Source organism: Anguilla rostrata, chromosome 17 (assembly GCF_018555375.3).
Source record: "Anguilla rostrata isolate EN2019 chromosome 17, ASM1855537v3, whole genome shotgun sequence".
Classification (NCBI taxonomy): Eukaryota; Metazoa; Chordata; class Actinopteri; order Anguilliformes; family Anguillidae; genus Anguilla; species Anguilla rostrata.
This window is the reverse complement of record NC_057949.1, coordinates 21,506,669-21,532,549: the sequence shown is the minus strand read 5'-3', so window position 1 is coordinate 21,532,549 and position 25,881 is coordinate 21,506,669. Positions and strand designations below refer to the sequence as shown.

General features: G+C 51.3%; 1 protein-coding gene across 2 annotated transcripts in view; it reads left to right on the top strand.

Annotated features, from left to right (window-relative positions):
• LOC135242961 (mitochondrial import inner membrane translocase subunit tim16-B-like) overlaps positions 1-25,881 on the top strand; it is a 137,207-nt gene that overhangs the window by 10,519 nt on the left and 100,807 nt on the right. For both annotated transcript variants that reach the window (XM_064314333.1, XM_064314331.1), the window contains exon 7: positions 5,837-5,887. In XM_064314333.1, the coding sequence (XP_064170403.1) occupies positions 5,837-5,887 (51 nt within the window). The remainder of the gene's footprint in view (positions 1-5,836; positions 5,888-25,881) is intronic.

The following is a 25,881-nucleotide window of genomic DNA, read 5'->3' as shown; positions in this document are numbered from 1 at the left end:
TGCTCAGACCTGCTCAGACCTGCTCAAACCTGCTCAGACCTGCTCAGACCTGCTCAAACCAGCTCAAATCTGCTCAGACCTGCTCAAACCAGCTCAAATCTGCTCAGACCTGCTCAAACCAGCTCAGGCCAGCTCAGACCGGCTCAGGCCTGCTTGAACCTGCTCAGACCTGTTAAACCTGCTAAAACCTGCTCTAACCTGCTCAAACCTGCTCATGCCGGCTCAGACCTGACCTGAGCCTCCGACGGCCGTAATCAGTAACAGTGCGGCCGGGGGGGTAATGACTGCCATGGCTCTAATTGTTTTCATTCAGCCCGACTTGGACCACCCGCGAAACGGCAGGAAATGGCGCGGGAAGTGGGGACAGCCCGGCAGGACTGCACAGTGGGCCGGCCCGGGGACACTTCCTGCGTGCGCTCCGAAACAAAGGCCTCTGCGGTGGTGGCTTACCGCCTCGTTTGTCAGGCTGTGCTGCGTGAGGTTTTCTCTCTGACTCTTCTGAGGAAGACCCAGAGGCTTGGGAATATGGAGAGGATGGGTTACTCCACCCTGTGTGTGTGTGTCTGTGTGAGGAGTGTCCTCTCTTGTGCCCAAAAATGATTTTAAATAAGAAGCAGGGGATAAAATTGTTGTCCCACTGTAATAATGATGGGAAATATAATATTAGTATAATAATAATGATAATAATAATAATAATGTGGCAGGAGATGAGGTGGTAAAATGATACTTTGATGCTGAAGGAGAAGGAAAGAATGAAGGGATGGTGGAGGGGAAAAAGGAGGGAAATGTGACACTGGGATGGCAGTTGAGCTCCTCTCTCTGTCTCCCTCCCTCCCTCCCTCCCTCTCTCTCTCTCTCTCTTTGCCAGCTTTGTGTAATTCAAGTTAATGGCTTTCAATCTCACAAATCCGCCTTATTAAAGCAAACAAGCGCTGCCAACATGTGTGTTCAATTGTGGCCGTTCTCTCCCTCATCCCTCAAGTACGAAGGAAATAATTTTGGGGGCGGGGGGGGGAGCACAGCCTTTCACCAACTGAACCCCAGCCTTGACAGGCCTCATCCAGAGGCACAGACTCACAGATTTATGGCAAAAAAAACCCCTCCAGATTTAAAAAGCGTGGCCAGGGGGAGAGAGAATCGGCTTTGGGGGGACTAAGTATCGAGGACGTGATTTACACGGTTTCTAAAGTTTTTTTTTGGGGTACCTGAACGTCAGTGTTCACAGTCTTAAAAAGAGATCTTTAATAAAGGATTTTCTCACTCCCCGTTGCTAATGCCGAACAAATGCTCTTTTCTGATCGACTCACCCGGAGGGACTGATGGGTGTGAGAAAGGTGTGCGTCTGTTAGCGCTTAGCGACCCTGCGCGATCCTGCAGTTAGCTTCACAAGCTTTTAAGTTTCTCAGCCTGACGCTGGTGAAGAGCTACAGCAGGCTGGTGAGAACGGAAGGGACTGTCCAAGGCACAGAGCCCGCCCTGCCAGTCAATCACTGCTGATTGACGGACGGGTGTTGCAGCCTGGGCAGGTTGAGGCCCTTAGCCCCTCCCTGTAGCTTGCCTTCTGCAGCCAGGAAACAGAACAAACATCTGAGTGTAGACAGGACAGCCCTGGGGGGTGGGGTCATTATCAGCCACCTGAAAATGAGCTGTGGTTTCATACTCTGATTAAACAGCTGTGTGTGTTTGTGTGCATAAGTGTATGTGCAATCCTTTGCGTGTGTGCGTGTGTGTGTGTGTGTGTGTGTGTCTGTGTCTGTGAACAGGCTGTGCTGAAATGGGAGCATACACACATTGATGGAGTGTAGGTCTGGCAGGTCAGAGAGGTCAGCATGGCCTCACCAGAAGGGGCACTCTGGGACTCCTGCTGTCTCCAAGTCTGTTATTCTGCGCTGTGATTGGTTCCTGTAGGCAGAATGTCCATGGGAACTGCCCTCTCTGAAGGCTGGCATTCTCTGGCTGTGATTGGTTCTCCGGGGTGGGAGGTGCAGTGGGATTGGCCTGCTCTCTCTGTAGGCTTTGTCTCTGCTGTCCGTTGGGCGCGCGGTTGTTTTCATGCTGGTATGGGTTCGGGTCGGGGTGCATCAAAAAGCAGTTGCCCCAGGGCGGGTGGGACGTGAGCGGGCCAGCCCCGCTCCACTGTGCCGAACAACAGCTCCCCCGGTGCGCCCACCAATAACAGCGCCCCACTCAGAATAATAACGCTCAGAGTCGCAGGAGAGGGAGCCCCATTCCCTTCCTCAGAATAATAACGCACAGAGTGGCAGGAGAGGGAGCCCCATTCCCTTCCTCAGAATAATAACGCACAGAGTGGCAGGAGAGGAGCCCATTCCTTCTCAGAATAACGCACAGAGTGGCAGGAGGCCCTTCTTCTCAGATATACTGCACGAGTCGCGGAGGGAGCCATCCCTCGAATATACAGGTGGGGAGGGCCATTCTTCCCGATAATGAAGAGTGGGGGAGGGAGCCCCATTCTTCTCAGATAATAGCACAGTGGCAGGAGTGGAGCCCCACTCCTCAGTCCTCCGGCCTTTCAGTTCTGGCGCGTGCTGTATATCATGATGTGTGTTTGTGTGTGCGTGCGTGCGCGTGTGTGTATGTGTGTGTGTGTGCGTGTGTCTGCATGTATGTGTGTGCGTGCGTGTGTGTGTGCGTATGTCTGCATGTATGTGCGTGCGTGTGTGTGTGTGTATGTGTGTGTGTGTGTGTGTGTGTATGCGTGTGTGTGTGCGTGCGTGCGTGCGTGCGTGTGTGTGTGTGTGTGTGTATGCGTGCGTGCGTGCGTGTGCGTGTGTGTCTGTTGACCTAGGACAGAGAGGACTCATGCTGATCACTGCCTCTTCATTACCTCCCCGTCTCTTATTTCCCCGCAATCACTGGCACTCCAGGCCCTGATTGGATCTGATAACTTCTTCCACATGTTCATGCTGGGGTCAAAGGTGAACATCAGGGCGCCAGCCTCTTCTGTGATTAAAGGGTCTGCCAGAAAAGGCAACTGATCACCCAAGCTTTTTTATATGTCTTAAAATATCTATATATTCTTTTAAACGTAAATGCCCGGTGATTTGCGATAAAAACTCCAGCCTGCTATTTCCAGGGGCCGAGTACAACGCGCTCACATATAATTTACATATATATTTGTGCTAAATATACGGTGTGGGTGGATTTAGCCGCTTCGGCTGTATTTTAGGCCTATATTCGGCGTGTCCTTGCCCCTCAGAAGTACGGGCTGCCTGTGGGGTTTTTCGGTCTTACCGCCACTTAGCAGCCGTCGCTGGGCCGCGGCCCGCCGGCCTCAGCCTGGCGGGAGTTCAGACTGGCGTGCGGGTCGCCGGGGCCGCTGGCTGGGGGGGGCAGCTATGCGTGCGCCGCGCCGGCGTGACCTCGCGTGCCGTAACCCGCGTTTTTTTCGTGAAAACTGAAAGGGAAGAGAAAGGGGGTTTTGGGAGAAGGGGTGGGGCGGTGTGTAATCTCCTCGGGGGCGGCGAGGGGTGGGGCGGGGCGGGGCGGCAGAGTCAGCCTTTTTGTTGCCGATAAGGGACAGTAAATCAGGGGCTGATTCGTCAGGCCTTTTTGTGCCTTCTCCTCCTGCACGAGCGTTTGATTCGGTCTGGGAGAGGCAGGGAGGGGCCCGCTTAAAAAAAAAAAAAGAAAAAAATTAATAAATTAATTCAGAATAAAATTTTATGGTCGTGGGTGAATCACTGAGCATCCACATGTGTTGGCAGCATGGCTGCAGCAGTGATGCACAGGCCGGAGGGCGGGGGGCTCTTATTATGGAAAAGAACAGAGAGCAGGAACAACGCAGCGCTGAAGCTGCGCTTACTCATTCGTTTGGCGCTCCCCCTCCCCCCCCCCCTCCCCCCCTCTCCGGGGCCACTCTCGGGACAGAAGGCACACATGCAGGATATTAACAAGTGACTAAGCCCGAGTGCAATCAGTAGCAATGGCGCGCAGCTGCGAGGGCCGGGCTGAAGGCCTTCGGCTGGCGCATGCGCGGTCGTTAGCGCTGCGCTCCGCACGAACGCAGCGGGGCGCAGGAAGTGCGGCGTGAGCGACGGCGATTAGGACAGCGAATCCGAGCGCTGGCTCTGAGCGGCGTTTATGATGGGCGTGGCCGCCCGTCCCGAACTGCGACGGAGCGCAGGGGCCGCTGCGGGCCGCTCGGGGGTCTGTCTGTTTGTTTGTTTGTTTGTTTTTCGGGACGAGCCGGCGGCGGGCCGCGGGTCTCCACGGCGACGGCGCAGTTTTGGGGGGCGTGAGCCGACCCTCGGGGCGAGCTCCGGGGTACCCCTCCTTACATGCCGCTGAGCTCAAACAGGTGGGGCAGCGCCCCCCCCCCCCCTCCCCAATCCATCTCAGGACCCCCCCCCCATGTCTCCTGGGACGTCCCAAACCTCTGATCTGCACCTGTTTCTGTGATGGATGCACCGTTTCGGAGCTCCATAAAGGGGCTCTCTGTGTGGGGGACAGAGGCTGCACCTCTGAGGCAGTTTGTAGTTCTTATGCCTGGTCAGTCCACCCCTTTCCTGAGCAGCATACGGCCACAGACGGACGTGCGATTGTAATACACAATGTGAATCTCACAGAGGGCCGAACACGGGACAAAAGAAGGAATTAATTTCCTCCTCCAAATGTGTTCGCCCTTCAGCACTGAGCACTCTTCTCCAGAGAGGCTTGCACAGGGTAGATTTTTTTCACAGATGCATTTTCACTTGTGTCCTAACTCCCTGGCCCCTGGCCAGATCTCTCCACTCTGCGACCCTGGGGGTGAGCAGCTGTCCCCTTCCTCTGTGGTCATTTCCCTGAATCATGATGCCTGTTTGTACTGCCCCCTAATGGTGGAAGAAACTTCCTGCAGGGGTCAGGACTGCAGAATCTTTGTCCATTTTCAGACGTGGACGGAAGACCCATCTCTTCAGTCTGCATCTTTCCCCCTCTCACCCCCACCTCTTCTCGGTGCTTGGTATAGATTTGGTATGGATTTGTAGTTTTTGCTTAGCATAAGTTGCATTGTAATAATAATAATAATAATTGAATGGTACATATTATTCATATAGAACCTTTCAAGCATGGAGCCCGAGGTGTTTTCCAAAGCAGATAGAAATAAGGTATAAAATTACAAAACAGGGGGTACAATAAGAGGTACAGGGGGCACAGTATTGGTGTTTTAGTGATGTTCCATCAGCACTGTGGTCTGGGGATGTGGTTATTCTGGTTTGGCACTATTGCTTGTACAAATCAGGTGAATGTGGGTGTGTTTCTCCTCCATTGCAAGTTACTCTGGAATAAAAGCATCTGCTAGATGAATGTAATCTACTCCTCCATTACCTGCACAGGCTGCTGTGCTGGCCAGGAACACAGGTGCCACAGACTGTGTCTGCTTAGGAGCTTTTTAAAAACCTAGACTATTTATTAACACTTGCTTTCTATTCTATGTAATTATCATGAATAATGTATTATGGTATTTCTTTTGAATATCTTTCATAAAAATATTTTTTTGCTTTCTTTCACTTTCTTTCCCTCCATTTTTTTTTTTTTTTTGGTGGAGAAGGAAAGTGCTCTGCACACCCCACAGACAAAGAGCTTCATAAATAAAGCTTATTATAATATTATTAGGAGTAGCGCCCCACTTCTGGGGCTGTGGGTGGTCCTTAGGCAATCTTTATTTATCAGGCCAGCAGTGCCGTGCACCTCACACTATAAACAGAAGATAACAAAATTCATAGAGCAAAGCAAGGCAATCTTTTATTTTGTTTTGTTTTTTTAAGATGTATTAATGTATTATTTAATTCATCCAGGACTCGTTTTACCTCTGTTCATTTTCCTCTTTCCACAGGACAAAAAGCTGAGAGTGTTCGACCCCAGGGCCCAGCTGACACCTGTCCAGGTAAACGGCCTTCTCCTGTTTCTGTATGACACCTCGCAGGTGTGTGGACCAAAACTGGGGGAAACACCCCACACCACCCCACCCCACCCCCTCGGACCCCCCAAACAAAGTGCGTTCACATTCAATCACGAGCAGTCACACGAAAACACACTTGGCGTGAGCAGGCCCGAGTCAGGTTGCAAAACTCACAGTGAGCGTGTGTGGTCCCGGTGTGTGCGGAGTTCACCGTGTTCAGCTCGAGAGAGAGAGAGAGAAGGGCGAGAGCCTGTAAGAAACGGATCTAGGAACAACAGAGTTCTCTGGCTTTTCGCCGCGTTTCTAAAACGGTCTTTTTTTTGTGACTCACGGTCAAACCTCACGTTGATTGCTCCCTTGAGGAAGCGCTGACCTGTGTGGATATGCAATCATCCGTCTTTTAGTTTCTCTGCAGGCTCGGTGCTTCCTGGTTTGGAGGCCGTGATGCTGGAAGGCTCAGTTGCAGACGCACTCATAAGCGCTTGGCTCGCACGTGTCGTGAAACGGGTCGCATGTTTAACGAGGGCGTTCCTCTTTAACCGATGTCCGCTGGCCCGGAAGTTGACCTCATCGCAAATTACGTCCCACGATTCGACGCGGTTGAGGTGGGAACCCGAGGGGGGTGGGAGGGGAGAGGGGAACGCCGTGTTTGGTGACACTCCCCCCACCCCCACCCCCGCCATTGCATTGTCAACTGTGGGATTAATAGAGGGTATTTGGGGAGAGGGGGGCACTCCTTCGAGAGTTTCCTGCGTCATCTCTGCTCGGTGCACCTCCCTGGGTCAGCGTTCCCAGGAGGGGGAACTCCCTCCCCCCGCGTAGGGGGTCATCCCTCACCACCCCGCCAACCTCCCGCCCCGTCCCAGAGTCCTCCAGTGGGCCCGCGCCTCCCCGCTGTGGCGGTACTGACCGGCTGAGGCCGCTTCTCCGTCTCCTTCCCCTTGTTGATGTTGATTTAGGGTGACCAGTTGGTCCCATCGGGGGCCTCCATCTTTTCTCCTGGGAGTCACCTGTCAGACTGGGAACAATCCCCCCCTACCCACCCCCCCCCCGTCCTGGCCTGGTGCACCCCGGACCAGTTAGTTAGGTGGTGAGGGGCGCGGCGGCCAGTGTCCTCTTGTGATTTAAGGAGCTGTGTCAGGCCCACTCGGCCGTGGGGACCGTGGGAACCAACGGTGCGAGTGGGTGTGGCTTCAGACTGCCACGCCCACTTGTTTCTCCCCCCCCCATCGTAGTGAGCATCGCTCTTTGCCCTGAGCCTCGTCATAAGCGTGCAGCCGCAGCCAATGGGAATCGGGTGAACTAGGCTGGGGGAGGAGTCTGTCGGTGGGGTTCAGAGGTTTCATGTGTCGAAAAAGTATCGCCATGATTTTCGGCCAGGGGTCGGCACCGTCATCGTCCTTGACGGTCGCTTACAAAAATTTACAGGGCACTTAAAAAAATTAACGAACGAGAACGTTTTTTTACATTTCTGAATTGATGGCCGTGGCGGTTTTTTTATGTTTTTGTATAAATAACCACGGACATCAAAAGTTCTGGCGCGCACACAGGTGTCTGTGCGCAGACACGTTGCTGACCCCTGTTCTCCGCCTACATCTGCAACCTTCTGATAGGTTTATTACTCCGGGCGAGTGCGGTAGCGTGGGTAGGGAATTGGGCTCATAAGAGAGGTTATAGGGTCGAGTCCCCGCTGGGGTGCTGCCCTCGTACCCTTGAGTTGAGGTACTCAACCTGAACCGCTTCACTAAATATCCAGATGCAGAAGTGAATTCTGTGTAAAAAATGTGGGCTGTGTGAATCGCTTTGGATACGAGCGTCTGCTAAATGTCAAAATTTAAATGTAGTTACTGCTGTGTTTTCTAGCTCATTTGTCCTCATTGAACACGCGTTTAAAAAGGAAACGCGAGACTCGACCGGAGCGTATAACGAGCTTCTGATACGGCAGTACGCCCGGGAGCACTCTACCATCTTGGTTGATGATCGTGCCGCCTTTGTCTTGAACTCGATTGCGACTGGACGACTCTGTGCTTGGCCTACCCTCGTTGGCCACCTTTGACACGAAGTGGTGTGAGTCACATGATCACCTCTGGCACTAATGTGTCAGTGTGAATCGGGGGGGGGGGGGGGGAGAGTGTGGGCAAACATTAAATAATGTGACCGTTCCATTCTGATCCAGTTCTGTGTTTAATCTCGCTTCTCTTCAGTGGGCAGAATGTTTGCAGAAAGCATTCCGTTAGTATTACAGCTCAGAATGGCACAAAGCAGGACTTCACTGAAAGTTTGTGTTTTGAATCAGAATGCTTTGTCAGATGTGGTTTTAAATAAATAAAGTATTTTATAAAATACAGCGCAAAGATTGTTATAACCTGACTGTGGCTACTGGTTTGAACGAATCTCTGAATGTTCCTTAGTTATATTGTTATATTGTGGCAAAAAAAATAGCCTGCTCTCTGTACACACACCTCTATTTCTCAGACATATCATATTATTTGGACAGCTTTTCCTCAGCCAGATCTTTTTTTTTTGTGTGCAGAAGACCACAAAAAGACTCATTCGTACCGTCAGCAGGACTGAGGTTTATTTTTGTCTTTCCAACGCTTTTTTTTTTGATCCAAGGGACCCACTAATGACGGAGGGCCCTCCTTTGCGCGCCAGAGGTTTGCTGAAATTATTACGGGCAGAGATCAAATGCGCTGCAAACTCGCAGATGGTTTTCAGACTGGCAGAGTTTGAATAATTACAGCCCCCCCCACAGTAACTTTGCGGGAGCTCATATGAGAGAGATTGCTGAAAGGTGGCCAGTTTGGGCTCCGAGCAGAACCTGGAGTGGAGCGCAGTGGAACTGGAAGGTTCCGTGCAGGCCCTGGTCCGCTGGTCAGTGACCCGCGTCTGCGCTCTGAAATGCCCTCTACGTTCCAGACCAATCCACTGCCCACCTCTTTCTTTGTCCTTTTATTTTCTCTCGTTCTCTCCGTCTCTCTTTCTTCCACCGTTTCTGTACAATGGGCAGTGTGCGGTTTGTTGGTTGATGGCAGTCTGTGTATGCGCTGTAGTGACTGTGTGTGTGCACGCTGTGTTATTCATATTTTAAAAGCAGATACTGTATGTGTCCAAGACAAATTTACTTCGGGACAATGAAGTCTATCTTATTTATCTGTTTCTGCCTCCCTCTCCCTGACCCGCACACGCTCCTTCTCTCTTTGTCTCTCCCTCTGATTCTTCTCTCTTGCCCTATCCTTCCTATCCCCATCATTGCCTGTCTTACTCCTTCTTTCCTTCTCTTTTTCGGTTCCATCTCTCTCTCTCTCTCTCTCTCTCTCTCTGTTTCTGCCTCTCTGTCTTTCCGTATTAGAGGTGAGAGAGCACCATAGGCTTTCAACCAAATGAGTGTGCTCCCCTGCCAGGGACGTTCAGAAAGTCTTGGCTCGACGTTTTCTCTCCTTTTCTCAGCAGAGGGGTTTGGGATTTGGGGAAGTGCACGTCTAGCTGCTGAGTAGGACTGCGGCGGCCGCAGGAATCTCCCCTGGCCCCCGTCAGCAACGGGACGTGGTCTTAATTTACAGAAGGAGAAATAAACGGGGGTGGGGGGGGGATTAATTCTCCTCCTCGCACTGTGCAGCCAGGCCTTCTGGGTTCTGTATCTGAGATGTTTGCGAAGGTCGGCCAGATGTGTGAGTTCTCTCCTGTGGGGCTGTTCCCACATTTCTGACAGGTTTCAGAAACACTGGCCCGTAGTGCTGCTCTGTGCTGCTCTGTGCTGCTCTGTGCTGCTCTGTGCTGCTCTGTGCTGCTCTGTGCTGCTCTGCAGAGAACCACAGCCTCCCGGCCCAGGCTCCTTCAGCTCAGATAGAGGGCCTGTGTGTGTGTGTGAGTGTGTGTGTGTGTGAGAGAGAGAGTGTGTGTGTGTGTGTGTGTGTGTGTGTGTGAGAGAGAGAGTGTGTGTGTGTGTGTGAGTGTGAGAGAGCGAGTGTGTGTGTGTGTGTGTGTGTGTGTGTGTGTGTGTGTGGAGAGAGCATGTGTGTGTGTGAGTGTGGTGTGTTGTGTGTGTGTGTGTATGAGTGAGAGAGCTGTGTGTGTGTGTGGGGTGAGAGAGAGGTGTGTGTGTGTATACGAGTGTGAGAGAGCGTGTGTGTGTGTGTGTGTGTGTGTGTGAGAGCTTGTATGTGTGCGCACGTGTGCATGTGTGAGTGAGTGTGTGTGCGTGTGTCTGTGTGTGCGTGTGTCTGTGTGTGAGTGTGAGAGAGAGAGTGTGTGTGTGTGTGTGTGTACATCATGCTGACCAGTTGTTAAATGAGGCCGTGTTTGTGTTATGTTTGCGGCCTCTCATTTTCACGGCTCACTGATGCGTTTCCTGTTTGTTTGTGTCTGATGCAAACGCACCAGCCGCTGGTTTCCCTCGATGCGGCTGTCATGTGTATGTACATGCAACAGAATGTGAATGTGTGTGTGCTGGTGAGTCTGCGGACACGTGTGTGTGTGTGTGTGTGTGTGCGCACATGCGTGTGTGCATTAAATTATATAGCTAGTGTTTGTACACCAAAGTGAGAGAGTTTATACCACAGAGTCTGTGTCTGTGTTTGCGTGTGCTTGTGTGTTTGTGTGCGCGCGCGTGTGTGTGTGCTTATGTGTCTGTGCAGGCGTGTGTGTGTGTGTGTGTGTGTATGTTAAATTATATAGCTGAAAATACTCCTCATAGTTTGGGGTGGGTGCTGCGGTCTCTGGCAGCGAGAGAGACAGGAAAGAGCAGATTTCTGCCTCTCTGAAATCAGAGCCAGCAGAGAGCGGGCAGGGCCCAATCACAAGCACACAGCCACTGCTGTTCCCCACTCCTCTGGGAAATAAGGCAGACCGACTGATGTGTGTGTTCGCACGTGTGTGTGTGGTCGTGTGCTGTGCGTCGTGTGGCGTGTGTGTGTCGTGCGGTGGGGGTGTGGTGCGGTCTGTGTCGTCTGGTGTGTGTGTTGTGCGCGTGTGTGTGTGGCGCGTGCTAGTGTGTGTGTGCATGTGCGTGTGCTGTGCGTGCGTAGCTGTTATGCGTTTCACACGGGTCAAAGGTCATTCCCTGAAGATGAGTGACAAGCAGCCTCCTGGTGAGGGAAGGAGATGAGGGAGAGGGTGTGTCCATTTACATTAGTGTGTCCAAATAAAAATGAATTAGTGTTGAAATGTCTAGAAGGACATATAGCAAAATGATCATTGGTGCTACAGTGGTGGGTATGTTCTAAAGACTGGGCCCCTTCTCTTGGACAGTGGACCCTGTCAGGTGATGCGATGGGAGGGGCCTGCAGTGTATTTACGATGTCACAATGGTGTGGTGAGGAGGGTTCCAGTCCCCCTCCCCCCCCCCCCGGGGACTTTTATGCCAGGAATTCTGAGTAGATGAGTGCCTCAGATTAAAGATGGCAGCTCAGATATTGCAGATAGAGGGAGATCTGCAGTGTCTCTATCTTCCTTCTACACCAATACCCCCCCCTATCTCCCCCACCACACACACACACTGCATTACTCTGTTTTGGTTTTTCTTTTAATGAAGCATGATGGAACAGTGAGCCAGTAAATCTGCAAAAGTAAGAAGAGAGGACATTGAACTTTTGGACCAGCTTAAAAAACTTTTTGGATTTTGAAGAAGTTGCGCAGTTCCCAAGTCCCTACGCTCAGGTGGCAGGCTGTTGGATTAGGGGCTGCCTGAGGGCCCCACGGTTCCTCTCGGGATGAGCTGAGATGGTGCGTTTTGAGGTTTGTTTCTGAATTCACAAGAGAAATTGGAGAGTGTTTCCTAAAATAGGGCCTAAATCAGGTGAACTGGAGCTTGAAGCAGAACGGATATGGCTGTCAGGTTTCGTTCCCTTAATCCAAAACATTTGCTCTCAAAACATCTCCATTCTCATGGCTTACAGTAAACATCACCGGGAGAAGAGAAAGATATTTTTGAATATGTATATTCTGTTAAGAATAGAAAGTGTTTAAAAGTTGGGGAATACTTAACACTAACATCCACGCATCAAAGTATCAACAATGGGTAACATGAAAAATAACAGCAATAAAACAGCGAAGAAGGCCATTCCAAGAAACTGCCATGGGGCTACACAGCGTTTACGTGAAGTCTTTAATACATGAGCAGCAGGAATTTGTCAAATAAATTTTTTTTAATGAGGAATCTGGAAACAAGCTTTTTTTGGGGGGGTGGGGGGCTAGATTTGCAACATTTTATTGCACTCCCATTAAGCCGTTACCTGGAATTATGCCATTGTCGCCATAGAAACTTCATGAACTACTTGTTCTTTAAAGCTCGCAAGTCTTGTGTTATGCAAGTGTCCAAAAACCTTCGCCTCCGACCTCACCTCTGTTATACCTGTTATTAATGTTTATGTTCTAATAATGTTAATACAACCCTTGTATTGTACTGTTTGTTTTGATAGAAATACCGTAACAAACCATACCAGTCATCTTCAGTAATGTAAACATTTATTTTTCTGGCCATTGGAGAGATATAATTATTGCCTTGGGTCAAATAATCCACTTCTTCATCGAACAAATTTGTAGAAATATTCCCCTCGACCTGGAATATGGGGAAATCCTGTTTATTTATTCTTTTGGAATCTGATCCTTGGAAACAGGATTTTTTAGCATGTAGAAAGCAGATGGAGTATTTTAGTATTGTTTATCAGCACATGCTACAACTTGTTATTTTGGGATTTTGGTTACTTCTGCATTTGAATTGAAAGTTAGCAAGAACAGAACAGACTGCCCTCTTCTGGTCAGATGTTGTTACTGCCTGTGTGTGATGGACACACTGCTAGTTCAAGGGAACCTTCATTTTTTATTTATTTGTTTATTTACTTAACCGACAAAACCCATGAATTTGTTATTATTGGAGTATATTATTTTTTTCAAGTGTGGAAAAAAAAGAACTTAAAATCTAGGAATGTACAGGTAAAAAGAGTAAAAATCTGTCTGATGACCCGTGAAGGCGTGGTTGATTAAAGCTGTGTGGACAGCGTGTGCTCAGAATGCTTCGTCCCAGTGAAGCACACGTTGCGTTAGATTAACTTCGACGCCAACATGAGTCTCCAGCCCGTTTACATCAGCATCAGAACCGCAGCAGAAGGGTTCTCTGACCGTCTCAGCTGAAAGCCCAAGTCTCGCTGTGCGTCTTTTCTTATTACCCAGAATGCACAGGGAGAGCTCCTGAACTCCCCTTGACCCTGGAGTGCTGTTGGGTTACGCTTTCACATGTACAGCCAAGGAATGCTCCAAATGTATGGTATTACTTTTTAAAAAATTTGTTTGAAAGCATTTCTTCTTATTATGAAATACTGAGGCAGTTGGTATTTGGCACATTCCACTGTAATGCATGTAAAAAAAAATCCAAGTCTAACCCCCCCCACCCCACACTGCTTATTTTTCTCTCTCTCTCTCTCTTTTTCTCCCTCCTTTCCTCTCTTCTTCCTCCCTCTCTCTGAAAAACAGAATGTGCCCTGTAATTCTGTCTTGCTCTTATCCGGGTATAAGTTACACTTTAAAAAGCTCATTTGGAAAGAATTTTCTAGAATCAAGGTGGGTTTTTTTTAAAGCTGGTTCCTGCTCTGGGTTCCAGCAGGCCTCCTCTCTCCTTAAAGTGTTTGTTTAAAGCCAGTTTTTCTGCACAGAGACCAACCAACAGGGCCAGTGCAGGAAGAGAGGGAAATGGCCCCAAATCACCTGTCACTTAGAGAGTAGATGGACACACACACACACACACACACACAAGTGCACACACACACACACACACACACAAGCACACACACACACAAGCGCGCACGCACACACACTCGCAGACACACACTCGCAGACGCACACGCACAGACACACACACAGACACACACACAGACACACACTCACGCTCGCAGACGCAGACGCACACACGCATACACACTCGCAGACGCACACCCACACACACACACACACACACACACACACACACACACACAGATCACACACACACAGATCACACTGAAGTGATGAAGAGGAGCAGGGCGGTGTGTAAGGCACAGCTGCTTCATCGCGTCGCGCTGGCAGGCGGTGCGGGATCGGGTCCCGGGTTCCGCTGTCGGCGCGTTCCATCGGTCGGCCGTCAGAGCGCCGGAGTCACAGAGCAGGTAGACTCACTCACCCGCTCACCGCGTCCGCCAAGCGCCTGCCCGGGCCAGAGCCGCGGAGATGGCACCTCAGGACAGGCACAACAGACCAGTCTTAGCAGGTGGCCGTGGGGGGGGGGGGGGAGACGGGGGGGGCTCCTGTCAGGGCTGCAGTGGGAGAGATCTGCAGCTGGGCTGCCACTGAGGCCCTTATCTCACATGAAGAGGGACCTGCCAGTCTCTCACCGTGGGCCTCTCGTTGACATACTTGTGTTTGCGGTAATTTGTGTGTGTGTGTGTATCTGTGTGTGGTGTGGTGTGTGTGTGTGTGTCTATATGTGAGTGCGTGTTTTTGTTTTAGTTTTTTGTATGAGGTGCAGGTCTAGACAGTTCAATGCATGGTTTTGGGCGCAACTGTTAAATGTATGCTGTTTGCCAAAGTAATTGTGTGTGTGTGTGTGTGTTTTCTATGAGGTGTGAGTCCAACAGTTCAGTGTATGCTGTTTGCCAAAGTAATTGTGTGTGTGTGTGAGTGTGTGCGTTTTCAATGAGGTGTGAGTCCAACAGTTGAATGAATGCTGTTAGCCCAAGTAATTGTGTGTGTGTGTGTGGGAGGGGCTTAATTTTGGCTAATGAACTGCAGGATGAGGGTAATGTGTTTTGGAGAGCAGGGTAAGAGTGTGTGCCAGCTGGCACAAGCGGGCTTCTCTTGCACATGTGTGTGTTGTTTTGGAACGGGCTGGTGTGGGGTGGGGTGTGGGGGGGTGGGGGGGGGGTGGGCTCATTAGCACAGTCGCAGCCCAAGGACCTTTTTCTTTCCAAATAATTAAGCCAGCAAACACACGTGTGTGACACCTGGAGCCAAAATGGCAGCACGTGGAGCGTGCACTCCCTCTGCACCCCTGCGCCGGGCCTGTGATGTGGCCCTGTCAATCAAACGGCTCATCAATCATCACCCCCTCCCCCCCCCCCCACGGTCTGCCCGCCTCGTTCCCCTCGCAGCTGAAACAGTGATGAAACTCTGGAGTTATGTGCTGATGACAGCCTCTGCACTTCTGAGGTCGCTTTGCTGGGGGGGGGGGGGGTTGATTTGCTTTTGTCTTTTTTTAGTGCATTTATAATGCCACAGGGGAGAGAGAGGGCGAGCGAGAAATGGTGATAAAAGATTGAACGTATGCTTGCCCTGAACTGTCTGGAGTTGTGCTATGTGTGTTCACCGGGTATGCATTCCGGAGTACAGACAGCTCTGCTCTGTAGCTTTGGAGGCCTGTTGGTAGAATGCGGTGCATTGTGGGTCGTGAGCGGTGAGCTGTCAGCCAATGGGGAGAGGCCGTGGAGAGTGTGAATTCCTGTGGGATCTGCTGGCCCTGATGAGGTGGCGGTAATGAGATGTGGGAGGCTTATTTGTTCAGGGTGAGTGTGTGTTTTTGGGTGGGGGGTGGTGTTTGACTTGTGGGGGGGGGGGTGGAAGTTCCTGGTCTCACTCATGAGGTGGTCCCAGATATGACTCTTACACTCTGCCCAAACAGCACTGCATGCATGCACGCACACACACACACACACACTCACTCTCACACACATTCACACATACACACATATACACAAACACACACACGCTCACTCACGCACATGCATGCACGCACATACTCGCACAAATGCACGCGATCTCGAGCACACACACACACACACACACACACACACACACACACACACACACACACATACACACACACACACACACACACACACATTCATACACAGACGCTTTTTCTCCGAAACCTTTTGCACACTCAGTCTCTTGTAATGTGTAATCTGCGCACACGCAGGTCTAATAATAACAGCGTTGGTGGTTAAGCGGCCTGGGCAGCCGGTGCAGTCGGGTTTTCCCGTAAACCACGTGATTCCAGAGCTGCTCCAGCGTTATTATGGCCCTCTGGACCCCGGTCCGTTTCCCGGTTCTTACGGTACCGTTATTCTGTGCCCACAATGTAATGCCAGCCTTCCATCCCTCCATCTTTTTTTTATTTTTTTTTTATTAAACTGCCGCCCATCGCCGTGGTCAGCGTTCAGCGCCCAGGGCCTGCATGCTGTGTGAGAGGGAAGCATTTGGGGTACTGAACACCCAACCCTTAACGCTGTGCGTCATGCTCCATTTACTGTGCACCATACAAGCACAACGCCCACATCTATGTATATGGGAAATGTTCTAATCAATGAACACAGGCTGTTCAGTTTGTATTTGTATATTTTCATTAATTGATGTACTGCAATCTGGCTTCTGCAGTTCAGATGCACTACGTGGCCAAATGTGGTACGTGGGCACCTGACATCCAACATCTTGTCCAAAATTACGGGCATTAATATGGAGTCGGTCCTCCCATTGCTGCTGTAACAGACTCCACTCTTCTGGTAAGGCTTTATACTAGGTGTTGGAGCATTGCTGCAGGGATTTGCTTCCATTCAGCCAGAAGAGCATTAGTAAGGTTGGACAGAGCTAGCTTGCAGTTGGCTTTCTAGCTGATCCCAGAGGTGGGAGTCAGGTCTCTGTGCAGGTCAGTCAAATTCTTCCCCGCCAAACTCAGCAAACCATTTCTATATGGACCTCGCTTTGTGCACTGGGGCATTGTCATGCAGAAACTGGAAAGGGCCTTCCCCAAACTGTTGCCACAAAAGTTGGAAGCACAGAATCATCAAGAATGTCATTTCATTAAGATTTGCCTAAACTGGAACTGAGGGGCCTAGCTGAAAAACCATGAAAAACAGCCCCAGACCATGAGGTGTCCAGATACGTTTGGTCAAATTGTGTACATGCATCTCATTTTGCTGTCAGTCAACACCACAGTAGGCAGACGCCTTTTGCTATTGGTCGGTTGAGCTCGGGCCAAACCAGGAAGGAAGACGTCCTCACCCTGACCGACGGGCTCTGTGGCTCTGTGGTCTGGGCAGCCCTGTGAGGTCAGAGGGCTTCCGTCCCCGCGTCAGGCCGATTATGTATGACCGTGTTCGGCTGCCATTTTACAGCGTGCTGTGTGTGTTTTCACTCTGCTGGACGGCCTTGTCTCTGTCGTTCGTCCAGGGGGCTCCAGATGCAGAGCAGCTCTTTGGCGACCGCTCTGACGGCGCCTCGGTCGCGCCGAGGCTCGTGTTCAAAACATCGCACGTCACCCCCGCTGAGCGAAGGACTGGACGAATGTCTAAATGTGCTCCATATGCAGCCCTGCTAGAGGACGACCAGACTGGTGAAAAAGACGCCGCTGGCTAGTGCCATATCGCACGCCAGTTTGAGCGCTAGGGTCGATCGTTCTGTACCTGGCGTAGTGCCACGACAAAACCAAAACCCGTTTCGGCAAATATATAAAAGCGGCTGGCTACCAATCTGTAGGGTTAGCGCCGATGTGCCTGGGTGAGCGGAGCAAAGGGCGGCAGTGTAGCATAGTGGGTAAGGAGCTGGGCTTGTAACCAAGAGGTCATAGGTTCAATTCTTGGGTAGGACACTCCCGTTGTACCCTTGAGCAAGGTACTTAACCTGCACTGCTTCAGTATATATCCAGCTGTATAAATGGATGCAGTGTAAATGCTATGTAAAAAGTTGTGTACGTCGCTCTGCATGAGAGCGTCTGCTAACTGTAATGTAATGTAAAGGGTTTCACAGGTGTGGCTGTGTCCATGGAAACTGGGAAGGCTGTGTTTGGCTCGCGGGTCACCCTGTGTCCAGTGATTTAACACCGCCTCAGGCCTGCTAGTGATCAAACGCAGTCCCCAGCGTTGGGCTGGGACAGAGCCAGATGCCTGAACTTGTGGGCGACCTGCTAATTTAGGCGGGGTCACTCTTTCAGAATAGCTCGGATCGGTCAGTTTTCGGAGCATAATTGGAAGCGTACGTTTTTAAACGCTGACCTCTGAACTCCTGATGCTCCGGATTCCACAGAAGAACTCGGGGGAATGCTTCATTCTAGCATCGGATACGTTATGCGAAGTAGACAGTTTTGTTATTTATTTGTAGTTACTGAATATCTAATGTGCAACTTACTCTTAGTGTCTGCTTGCAAAATGGAATATGGCGGTTTCTATTTCTCTTACTCTCAAATATCACGGTAACTTGTTTCACATACTGGTCTTCTCAGCCTCCTCATAACACATAATATGAAAACCGAATCTTACATATGAACCAGAACCATACCCCATCCTTTTATAAATAGGTTATACGATGGTACACTCATAGTGCTACTGTAGTTAGACATTACGTTCTTAATCGGCCTGTGTGAATGGGACTGGTTAACGTAAAGTGTGACGTTGTGTCTGAAATGTACAGCAGACTGTGAGCTAGCCTTCTCCCTGTTCTTGTTGACAGGTGCAGTGCTGTGCCGTGGTTGTCTTTATTGTGGATTTGGTGGGGTATGATGGTGCAGGAAGAGTTGGGCGTTAAGTCAGTTTGAATCAAAGACTGCTTCCCGTCGCGGGACCGTGGGACGGGGTGATTTACGTGGGGAAAGATTCATACGTGCGTTTGAGTGCAGGCGTGTGCGTGCGTTTGAGTGCACGCCTGCATGTGCGCGCGTGTCTGCGTGCGCCTTTGTGTGCATGTGCGCGCAGTGCCTTTCGGGCCTCTTTGACTTTCGGGAGGTCTCTTTGTCCTGCCCGAGCTTTGTGGGACGCGGCTGGGATGCACGCGTGCACTGGCGCTTTGAAGACGCAGCGCCTCTCATGTGGCTGTCGGGAGAATGGAAGCCGGCCAGCCAGAACCCTCGCGATTATGAAAGGGTTGTAGACGACAAAGGGAATCATTCTGCGGTGACAAATCGCTTTTCATCTCGACCCTGTGAATCTGGGGGGGGGGGGGGCAGGTCTGTTCTTCAGCTGCCGGTGCGCATCTGCCAAACACCGCCATCACCGGCTACGTTTCCGCGGTCGCGTTCTCTCACGTTCTAGAACTTTCCCGCGTTCGCGGCTCGCCCGGACTCTCCATGGCAACTGTGTTGCCAGGTGCTGCAGTCACGGCGATGGCGGGTCGAATGCCAGGATGTTCATTTAAACATTTGTTTAAGTGCACACTTTTCACACACCTTTCCGACATTCCGTCCATCCTCTCTGCCTCCTCGAAAGGTTTTTGGTTGTTAACGGCAAATTTTTAGTGCCGAGCTGTCATGCAGTTTGTGAGTATTCTTGGGGAGGTGTGCCCAGGATAAGCTTACAATGCCATTGTGTCATCCTTGGAAGGGCCCCATCACAATCTGTGTCCCATCTGAGCTTTTCAGCTTGAGCGGAAGAGAGAGAGAACTGCTCGCGATGCAGAACCGAACATCTGGCTGCTACGGGGAACCTGTGGTAGAACCCTTGAGAATGCCTCGCCCTGCGTAACTCCTCTGCGTCGGCTTCCTTGTGGATTTCCCATGATGCTCGCTGGCCGCAAGTGTCCGTGTGTGAGCGCTCCTGTCCTCAGGGCCGGAAGCTTCAGCCCAGCTGGCCCCTTCAGCCTGGGGACAGGAGCCAATGAGCACAGCGGTGAAATAATCACAGGCCCCCGCCCTCGTTCTGTGTTTTATGCCGTTTCACGCTGAATTTGAGCCGATCTGTAGGCCCGCGTCACCAGACCCGCCGCCGAGGGCTTCCCGCCGTCCCCGTTCGAGGCGGCGCTCGGGACAGGGGTGGCCAGCGCGGCTCGTTTTCGTGTTTTCGGGGTCTCTCTCTCCCGAACCCCGATATCCTGCAGCGCTCTGACTGAGAAAACAGCCGGGAGCCATCTTTGTGTGTGCGTGTGTTTTTATTTGTGTGTTTTTTTTTTTTTTTCTTGGCTGGAATTTTCCAGAATCCCGGCCTTGGGAGTCTTGGTCTGTCAGCAGCGTGCGCTGTTATCCGTGGGAGGGAAGAACGCGGCGCCCCAAAAATAGGAGAATGGAAATAATAATGCGGGAGGGCTGTTTTCCTCCCTTCCTCCCTTCCTTCCTGGATGTGAGCTGCGAGACTTTGCGCCCCGACGGTCACTAATGGTTTCTACACCTACGGGACCTGCCCAGCAGTGGTCTGTCCTGTATTGGGTTACCCCCGTCCGCTCCGGGACAGGACAGCGTGTGGCCCTCGTCACCCCCGTGTTTTCCATCTTTTTTGGCTTCGGGCGCGCTCCTGCCCTTAAAACGATCCGCGTTCCGGAAACGGGACTTTAAGACCCGTTTTCCTTAAAAGGGGCGAAGGGGGGGGGCGGAGAAGCCGTTGGGAACTTTGCCCCGTATGGATGCGTTACCCCGAATGGGGCGTACGTGGGAAGACCTGCTGCTATTTCCGAAAATTGCTACGTTGGCCGCGTGAAAAATCATGAGACGCCTGTTGGGAACGTCACCTTATACAAGCACAGGGCATCTGTTTACCACAGGGTTCTCACAGCTATTGGCTATCAGAAAAGGTATAGGTATAGGTACAATAATATTAGGGTTCTGTTTTCCAACGTGGCTAAAATTAAACCCGTGCTGGGGTCAGTGGGTTCATCGCGACCTGCCGGATTCGTCCGTGTTTATCGCGACCGGGCGATTCGTCCGCGACCTTTTATAATCGTTTATAAATGCGATTTGTTTGTGTTTGGAGACCCGAGCGACCGTGATGGAAAGGGGAGAGGAAGAAGAAGAGGGGGGAAGAGAAAAGGTTGCGGAAAATAAAAAAAGAAGCGGCTGCGCTGGCGGAGGCTCGGGTGCCAGCTCCTGAAACCAATACTGGTGAGAAAGCGCGGCGGGCAGGACCGGGAGCCGCGCTGGGGCGCCCGCCGCGGCCCCGCCGCTTACGTTTCACCCCCCGAGTATTTATAGCGCCATGCAGACTGGCAGCCCCCGCCCCCGCCCCCGCAGGCCCGCCTGCAGCAGCGGGGAACCTGAGCGCCCCCCCGCCAAACCCACGCTGCTGGGGGGGGGGGGGGGAGAGGAGGGGAGGGGAGGACAGGAGAGTAGAGCAGGAGGAGGAGAATAGAGCAGGAGGACAGGAGAGGAGGAAGAGAGGTGAGGAGGAGAGGAGTGCAGGAGAGGAGGAAAAAGAAGAGGAAAAGAGGAGAGGAGAGCAGGAGGAGAGGAGGAAAAAGGAGAAGAGAGAGAAAAGAGGTGAGGGGAGAGGAGAGGAGATCTTTCCTCAGAGGTCAGCCCTCTCCTCTTCAGTCCTCTGTTTCACGTCTAACCCAAACACTTTCACACTTCTTAAAGAAAAAAAAAGACGTTCAAATTGGGGAGTGGTGCGGTTATTGACCTTTCAGAATACACTCTGAGAAAAATACCCCCCCCCCCATTCCCCCCTCCCCGAGCTACAGCACCGTCCAGCTCTTAAGCCAGCTGAAACCTGGGTCTTATTTTTTTTAAAGAAGCAGGGCCAAAGCGTAGCTGGTGTGTGCGGGTTCTGACAGGAGCTGAGCTGGGTCTGGCCCGCTCTTCTGGGCCTCCAGTGTGCGGCTCCAGCGTGATTCACAGCTTGGCTCGTAAATCCTCCTCTTTTCCACAGGCCGAAATTACCCCCTTAAACCCTCTGATGGGAATCGCAGGTCTCCAAGCAGACACACGATTATGTGCAGTGAGCATCGCTTACAGATGTGTTTTAGATGTGTTTTTAACTTCTGTGCAATTAACCATGTGTCCAAACATTCATTTTTGAAAATTGTTCGTTGTCACAGCCAGATAAACGCGCTCATACGTCTCCATTAATCCAGATGTTAATAGGAGCCAGTTGTGTCATCCTGCCAGAGAATGAGAGCCAGTGAGGTTGCTGGAATGTGGCCCTGCTGGATCCCCATTGGTTGAGATTCCCTTGATTGGCGCCTCATAAAAGAGGGAGCAAATATATGAAAGGCTGATGTTGGGTGGGGGGGGAGAACTGGTTTGTTTCAAGGGAAGGAGGGATGAAATCTGGGTAAAGGGCTCTGCTTTCTCTCTCTCTCCCTCTCTCTGCTGTGCTCTCAGCCAGTTCCCCAGCGGTCCGTGGGAAGATTCTCCCCCAAAAATGTCAAAATAAGAGGAAAAAAAATCTAAACAAAATGGGGGGGGGGGGGGGAGGTGGGTGGGCTCCTCTGGATAACCTATTCATTCAGGCTGCATGGCTATATTTATCCCAGACTTTCTGCCATTTCTACATTCCCCCTTTGGGGTCCGGGAGCCTACGCTGTTGTCCTCCTGTTTCACATCAGCTGGATTTTAATCCGTGTGTGTTTCTAAACATGTGTTCTCTCAGAGTGGGAGTGAGAGAGAGTGAAAAAGAGACAGAGAGAGAGAGAGAGGGAGGGAGAAAGAGGGTAAAAGACAATTACCCTTAATGTGTAGTAAACAAGCGGTTCAACAAGGCCGGGCAATCGCAAGTTATTTAGCTGGGAAAATGACTATGTGGGAGACCTGGGATGACCTTGACCACTGAATTTGTATTTGTGTATACATACTGACTGCATTGTGTGTGTGTGTGTGTGTGTGTGTGTGTGTGTGTGTGTCATGGTTAGTAAGGACACAGTTCTGAGTGTAGAATGGCCGAGAATGGGCACAGTTCCTGAGTGTGAGATGCACGATCGCAGCCCCTCCAACCTGGGCCGGAGTTCTAGACCCTCCTCTGTAGGCCGGCTGCAAATATACGCTGCTTTAAAATCCGAATTTCCCCAATGCCTCCACCTGTAAACGGGCCTGGCCGTCCGTCGTTCTGCAGGACGCTTCCCCTGCCAGCCCCAGCTGATTAGATCGAAATGGGACAGCGTGCCATTCGATGCTTCTCGTGATGCACACTTCCTGCTCATAACAGCAGCTTTAAATGCTGCTTTATAATGGGACAGCGTGCCATTTCTGCCCTCTGTGCTTTCCAACCTACGAGCTATAGAAACAGACTGCCCTTCTGGAAATGCGTTCAGCTTTTAAAACACCCCCCCACACACACACACACACCCGTTTGTCCTCTCTCTTAGGGGGAGCTGTGCGGGGGTTGGGCCCTTCGGTGGCCTATGGTTTAGAGGGGAGCGGGCTCTGTGTCATATTTAGGAAGTGCCCTGATTTATGCTGAGCTCAGACGGCTAATCTCTCATTTCCATCTCTCACAAGTAAAATTGGGAATGAAAATGAGAGGGAGAGATGGAGGGAGCGAGAGAAAGAGAGAGAGAGAGAGAGAGAGTGAGTGAGTAAGGTCACTGGGAGATACAGAGGGAGATGGAGAGGGAGATGGAAAGGCCTTTTTAATCATCTGTGGAAATGTGGTGGCGGCAGAGGAAATGAAAGAATAAAATGCCTGGTTTGCTTTTTTCTTCTGTCGTTTTTTTCCCTCCCCTTTTTTTCTCCTTGTTTTTCCCCTGCCTGCAGTGAGCCCCTCCTGGCTTTTGTCAGCAGGGAGAGAGGGAATGGCTCTACGGGAGAAGAGGTGTAGAAAAGGGGGGATGGGGTTTCTATTTGAGGAGAAGGTCAAGGGAAGGGGGGACAGGCCTCTGTCAGAGGAGAAGCGAGGGAAAGGACGATGGGATTCCTACGGTCGGAGGAGGAGTGAAGGACAGGGGGAGCGGGACGGAGGGAGGGCAGAGAGGGAAGGGTGCTGGGCATCTTTCGGTAGCAGGTATGGACGGAAAGAAGAAAGACAATGTGAGGAAAGACAAATGGGGGGGAAAAAGACAGAGAAATGGAAAAGAACTCAAAAGAAGGACTGGAGAGAGAAGTGAGAGATGGAAATGGTTACCATATGTGGAGAGAGAGAGAGAGAGAGAGAGAGAGACAGAGAGAGAGAGAGAGAGAGAGAGAGAGAGAGACACCTGATATTTCTCCTGGTTAGTGAATCAACATTCTCTCTCGGTGAGGCAGATGCTGTCGCTCTGCTCAAACGCTCGACCGGCAGAAATCTGAACAGCGGTAACGGGGAGGGGGGGGGAGCTTCCCTCTGTTTTCATTGGGAAAATTTTTAATACGAACCCGTGTGCCGGCAGACGCTGACATCGACATTTCTCTGAAGGTTCGCCATCGTCCCGTCTCATCCCTTCTTTCTTCTCTTTTTCGTTGGGTCGTCGCTGCTTTTCTTCTTGCAGACCTTCTCCCTCTCTCTGTAGTTGGAAAAATAAAAAAGGTGTTTTTTTTTTTCTTTCGTTTGATTTTCTTAACCCCTGTATCATACATTTTCCCCTCCTCTCTCTCTCCCTTTCTCCCTCTGTCCTGTGTAGGGACACCCAGAGATTGTCTTAGTGCTGGGGTAAAACAAAAAATCTGCACCCTCTTTGGCCCTTTTCAGATAAGATTGGACACCCCTACTTTATATGGACGCATTTTCCTTTTTACTGCAGTGATACTCAGTTATGGTCCTGGAGAGCCATAGAGTCTGCTGGGTTTTTTTTCTCTCCATAAGACCAGCGATCCATTTAGAAGAAACCAGGGGACATGAGTTAACTGTGTAATGAACTGTTTTAACTGATCTATTGCTGTGCCACTCAAGTACTGCGTAAAAATGAAAGCCAGCAGCCCCTGCGGCTCTCTGGGATATGCTTTTCACAGCATTTAAGCTTCCATTCGTCTTCCCTTTCCTTCCTGACTCTCCCCATATTAGATCAACTAATAATTCTTTTTATAGATGTCTCAATTACAAACTCAGCTGTATGAATGGTCACTGGACTGTGCCGTTGGAGTGCCTGTGGGGGACGCTTTTATCCAAAGTGATGTAAAAAAAGGGCATGCCGAAGGTCCCCTGGAACCGCTACAAAACACAGGTCCGATAAGGTACAACACTCATTAAGTAACAGTTATTCATGGCCATGAACACATTAAGTCCAGTTCTCACAGTAAGCACAGGCTAGGTCAGAGAGTAATGAGAGTAACGAGCTGCGACGTCCAGATAAGGAAACGCGAGTTTAAATCAGTGCGGGTCGCACGGTGCAGTCCGGGCTGCAGCTCTGCGACTCTCTGCGCTCTCCGCCTCTCTCTGCGCAGTTTCCGACGCAGCTGTGAAATCACGCGCTGGAATGTGTGCACAGGCATGCAGTATTCGGGGTTTGAGAATACACTTCACTCGCTGAAGTTATTGGACTGTATTTCAAATTTTTGAGTGCAGTTGTGAAAATATACGTGCCCCATGTGACACTCACACACCCACAACACACACGCGCACACATGCACACACACACACGCAGACAAACGCACACACATGCGCGCACACACACCCACACACACTCACACCACACAGCACACGCCACACACACCAAACACCACACCACCCCACAACCCACACACACCACACACACACACACGACTCACCACCATCACACACACACACACACACACACACGCACACACACACACACACACGACACACACACACGCGACACCACACTCACACACACCACACACACACACACACACACACACACACACACACACACACTGGTCCCCTCACTGGGCCGTATGCAGCTGGTTGTACCTCCCCTAGCGGGCGGGGCCGGTGTTGGCGCGTGAGGCCTTCGCAGTCTTCCTCCGCCGCCGCGTCCGCCCGCGAGTCAGCCCAGCGCGCGGCGTGACGGACGGCGAGCGAGCCGAGGGACCCGACGCACCGGGCGGTGACATCATCGCCCTGCGCAACATCTGCCAGACACACGTCCCCTTTTTTTCCGCTCCGAGCTGCGGCGTCCGTGACGGCTGTTTGTTTTTCTTGGGCGCGCGGGGGGATCTGGAGCCCGAGCGCTGGGCCCGGCGCAGGCCTCGGCGTCCCTGCGCCAGCACAGGGCTCTGCGGCTGGACGCGCCGCGAGCGAAACGCCAACCGCCAGCCCGCGTTACGCTGCGTCCCTGTTTGTGCTTCTTTTTTTTAAATAAAAAAAACCCCAGTAGCGAGACAAAGGGCAAGAAGGAGGAGGGCAGAGGCCAGAAAGTGGCGTCAAACGATTATGGCGACTACGAAGACT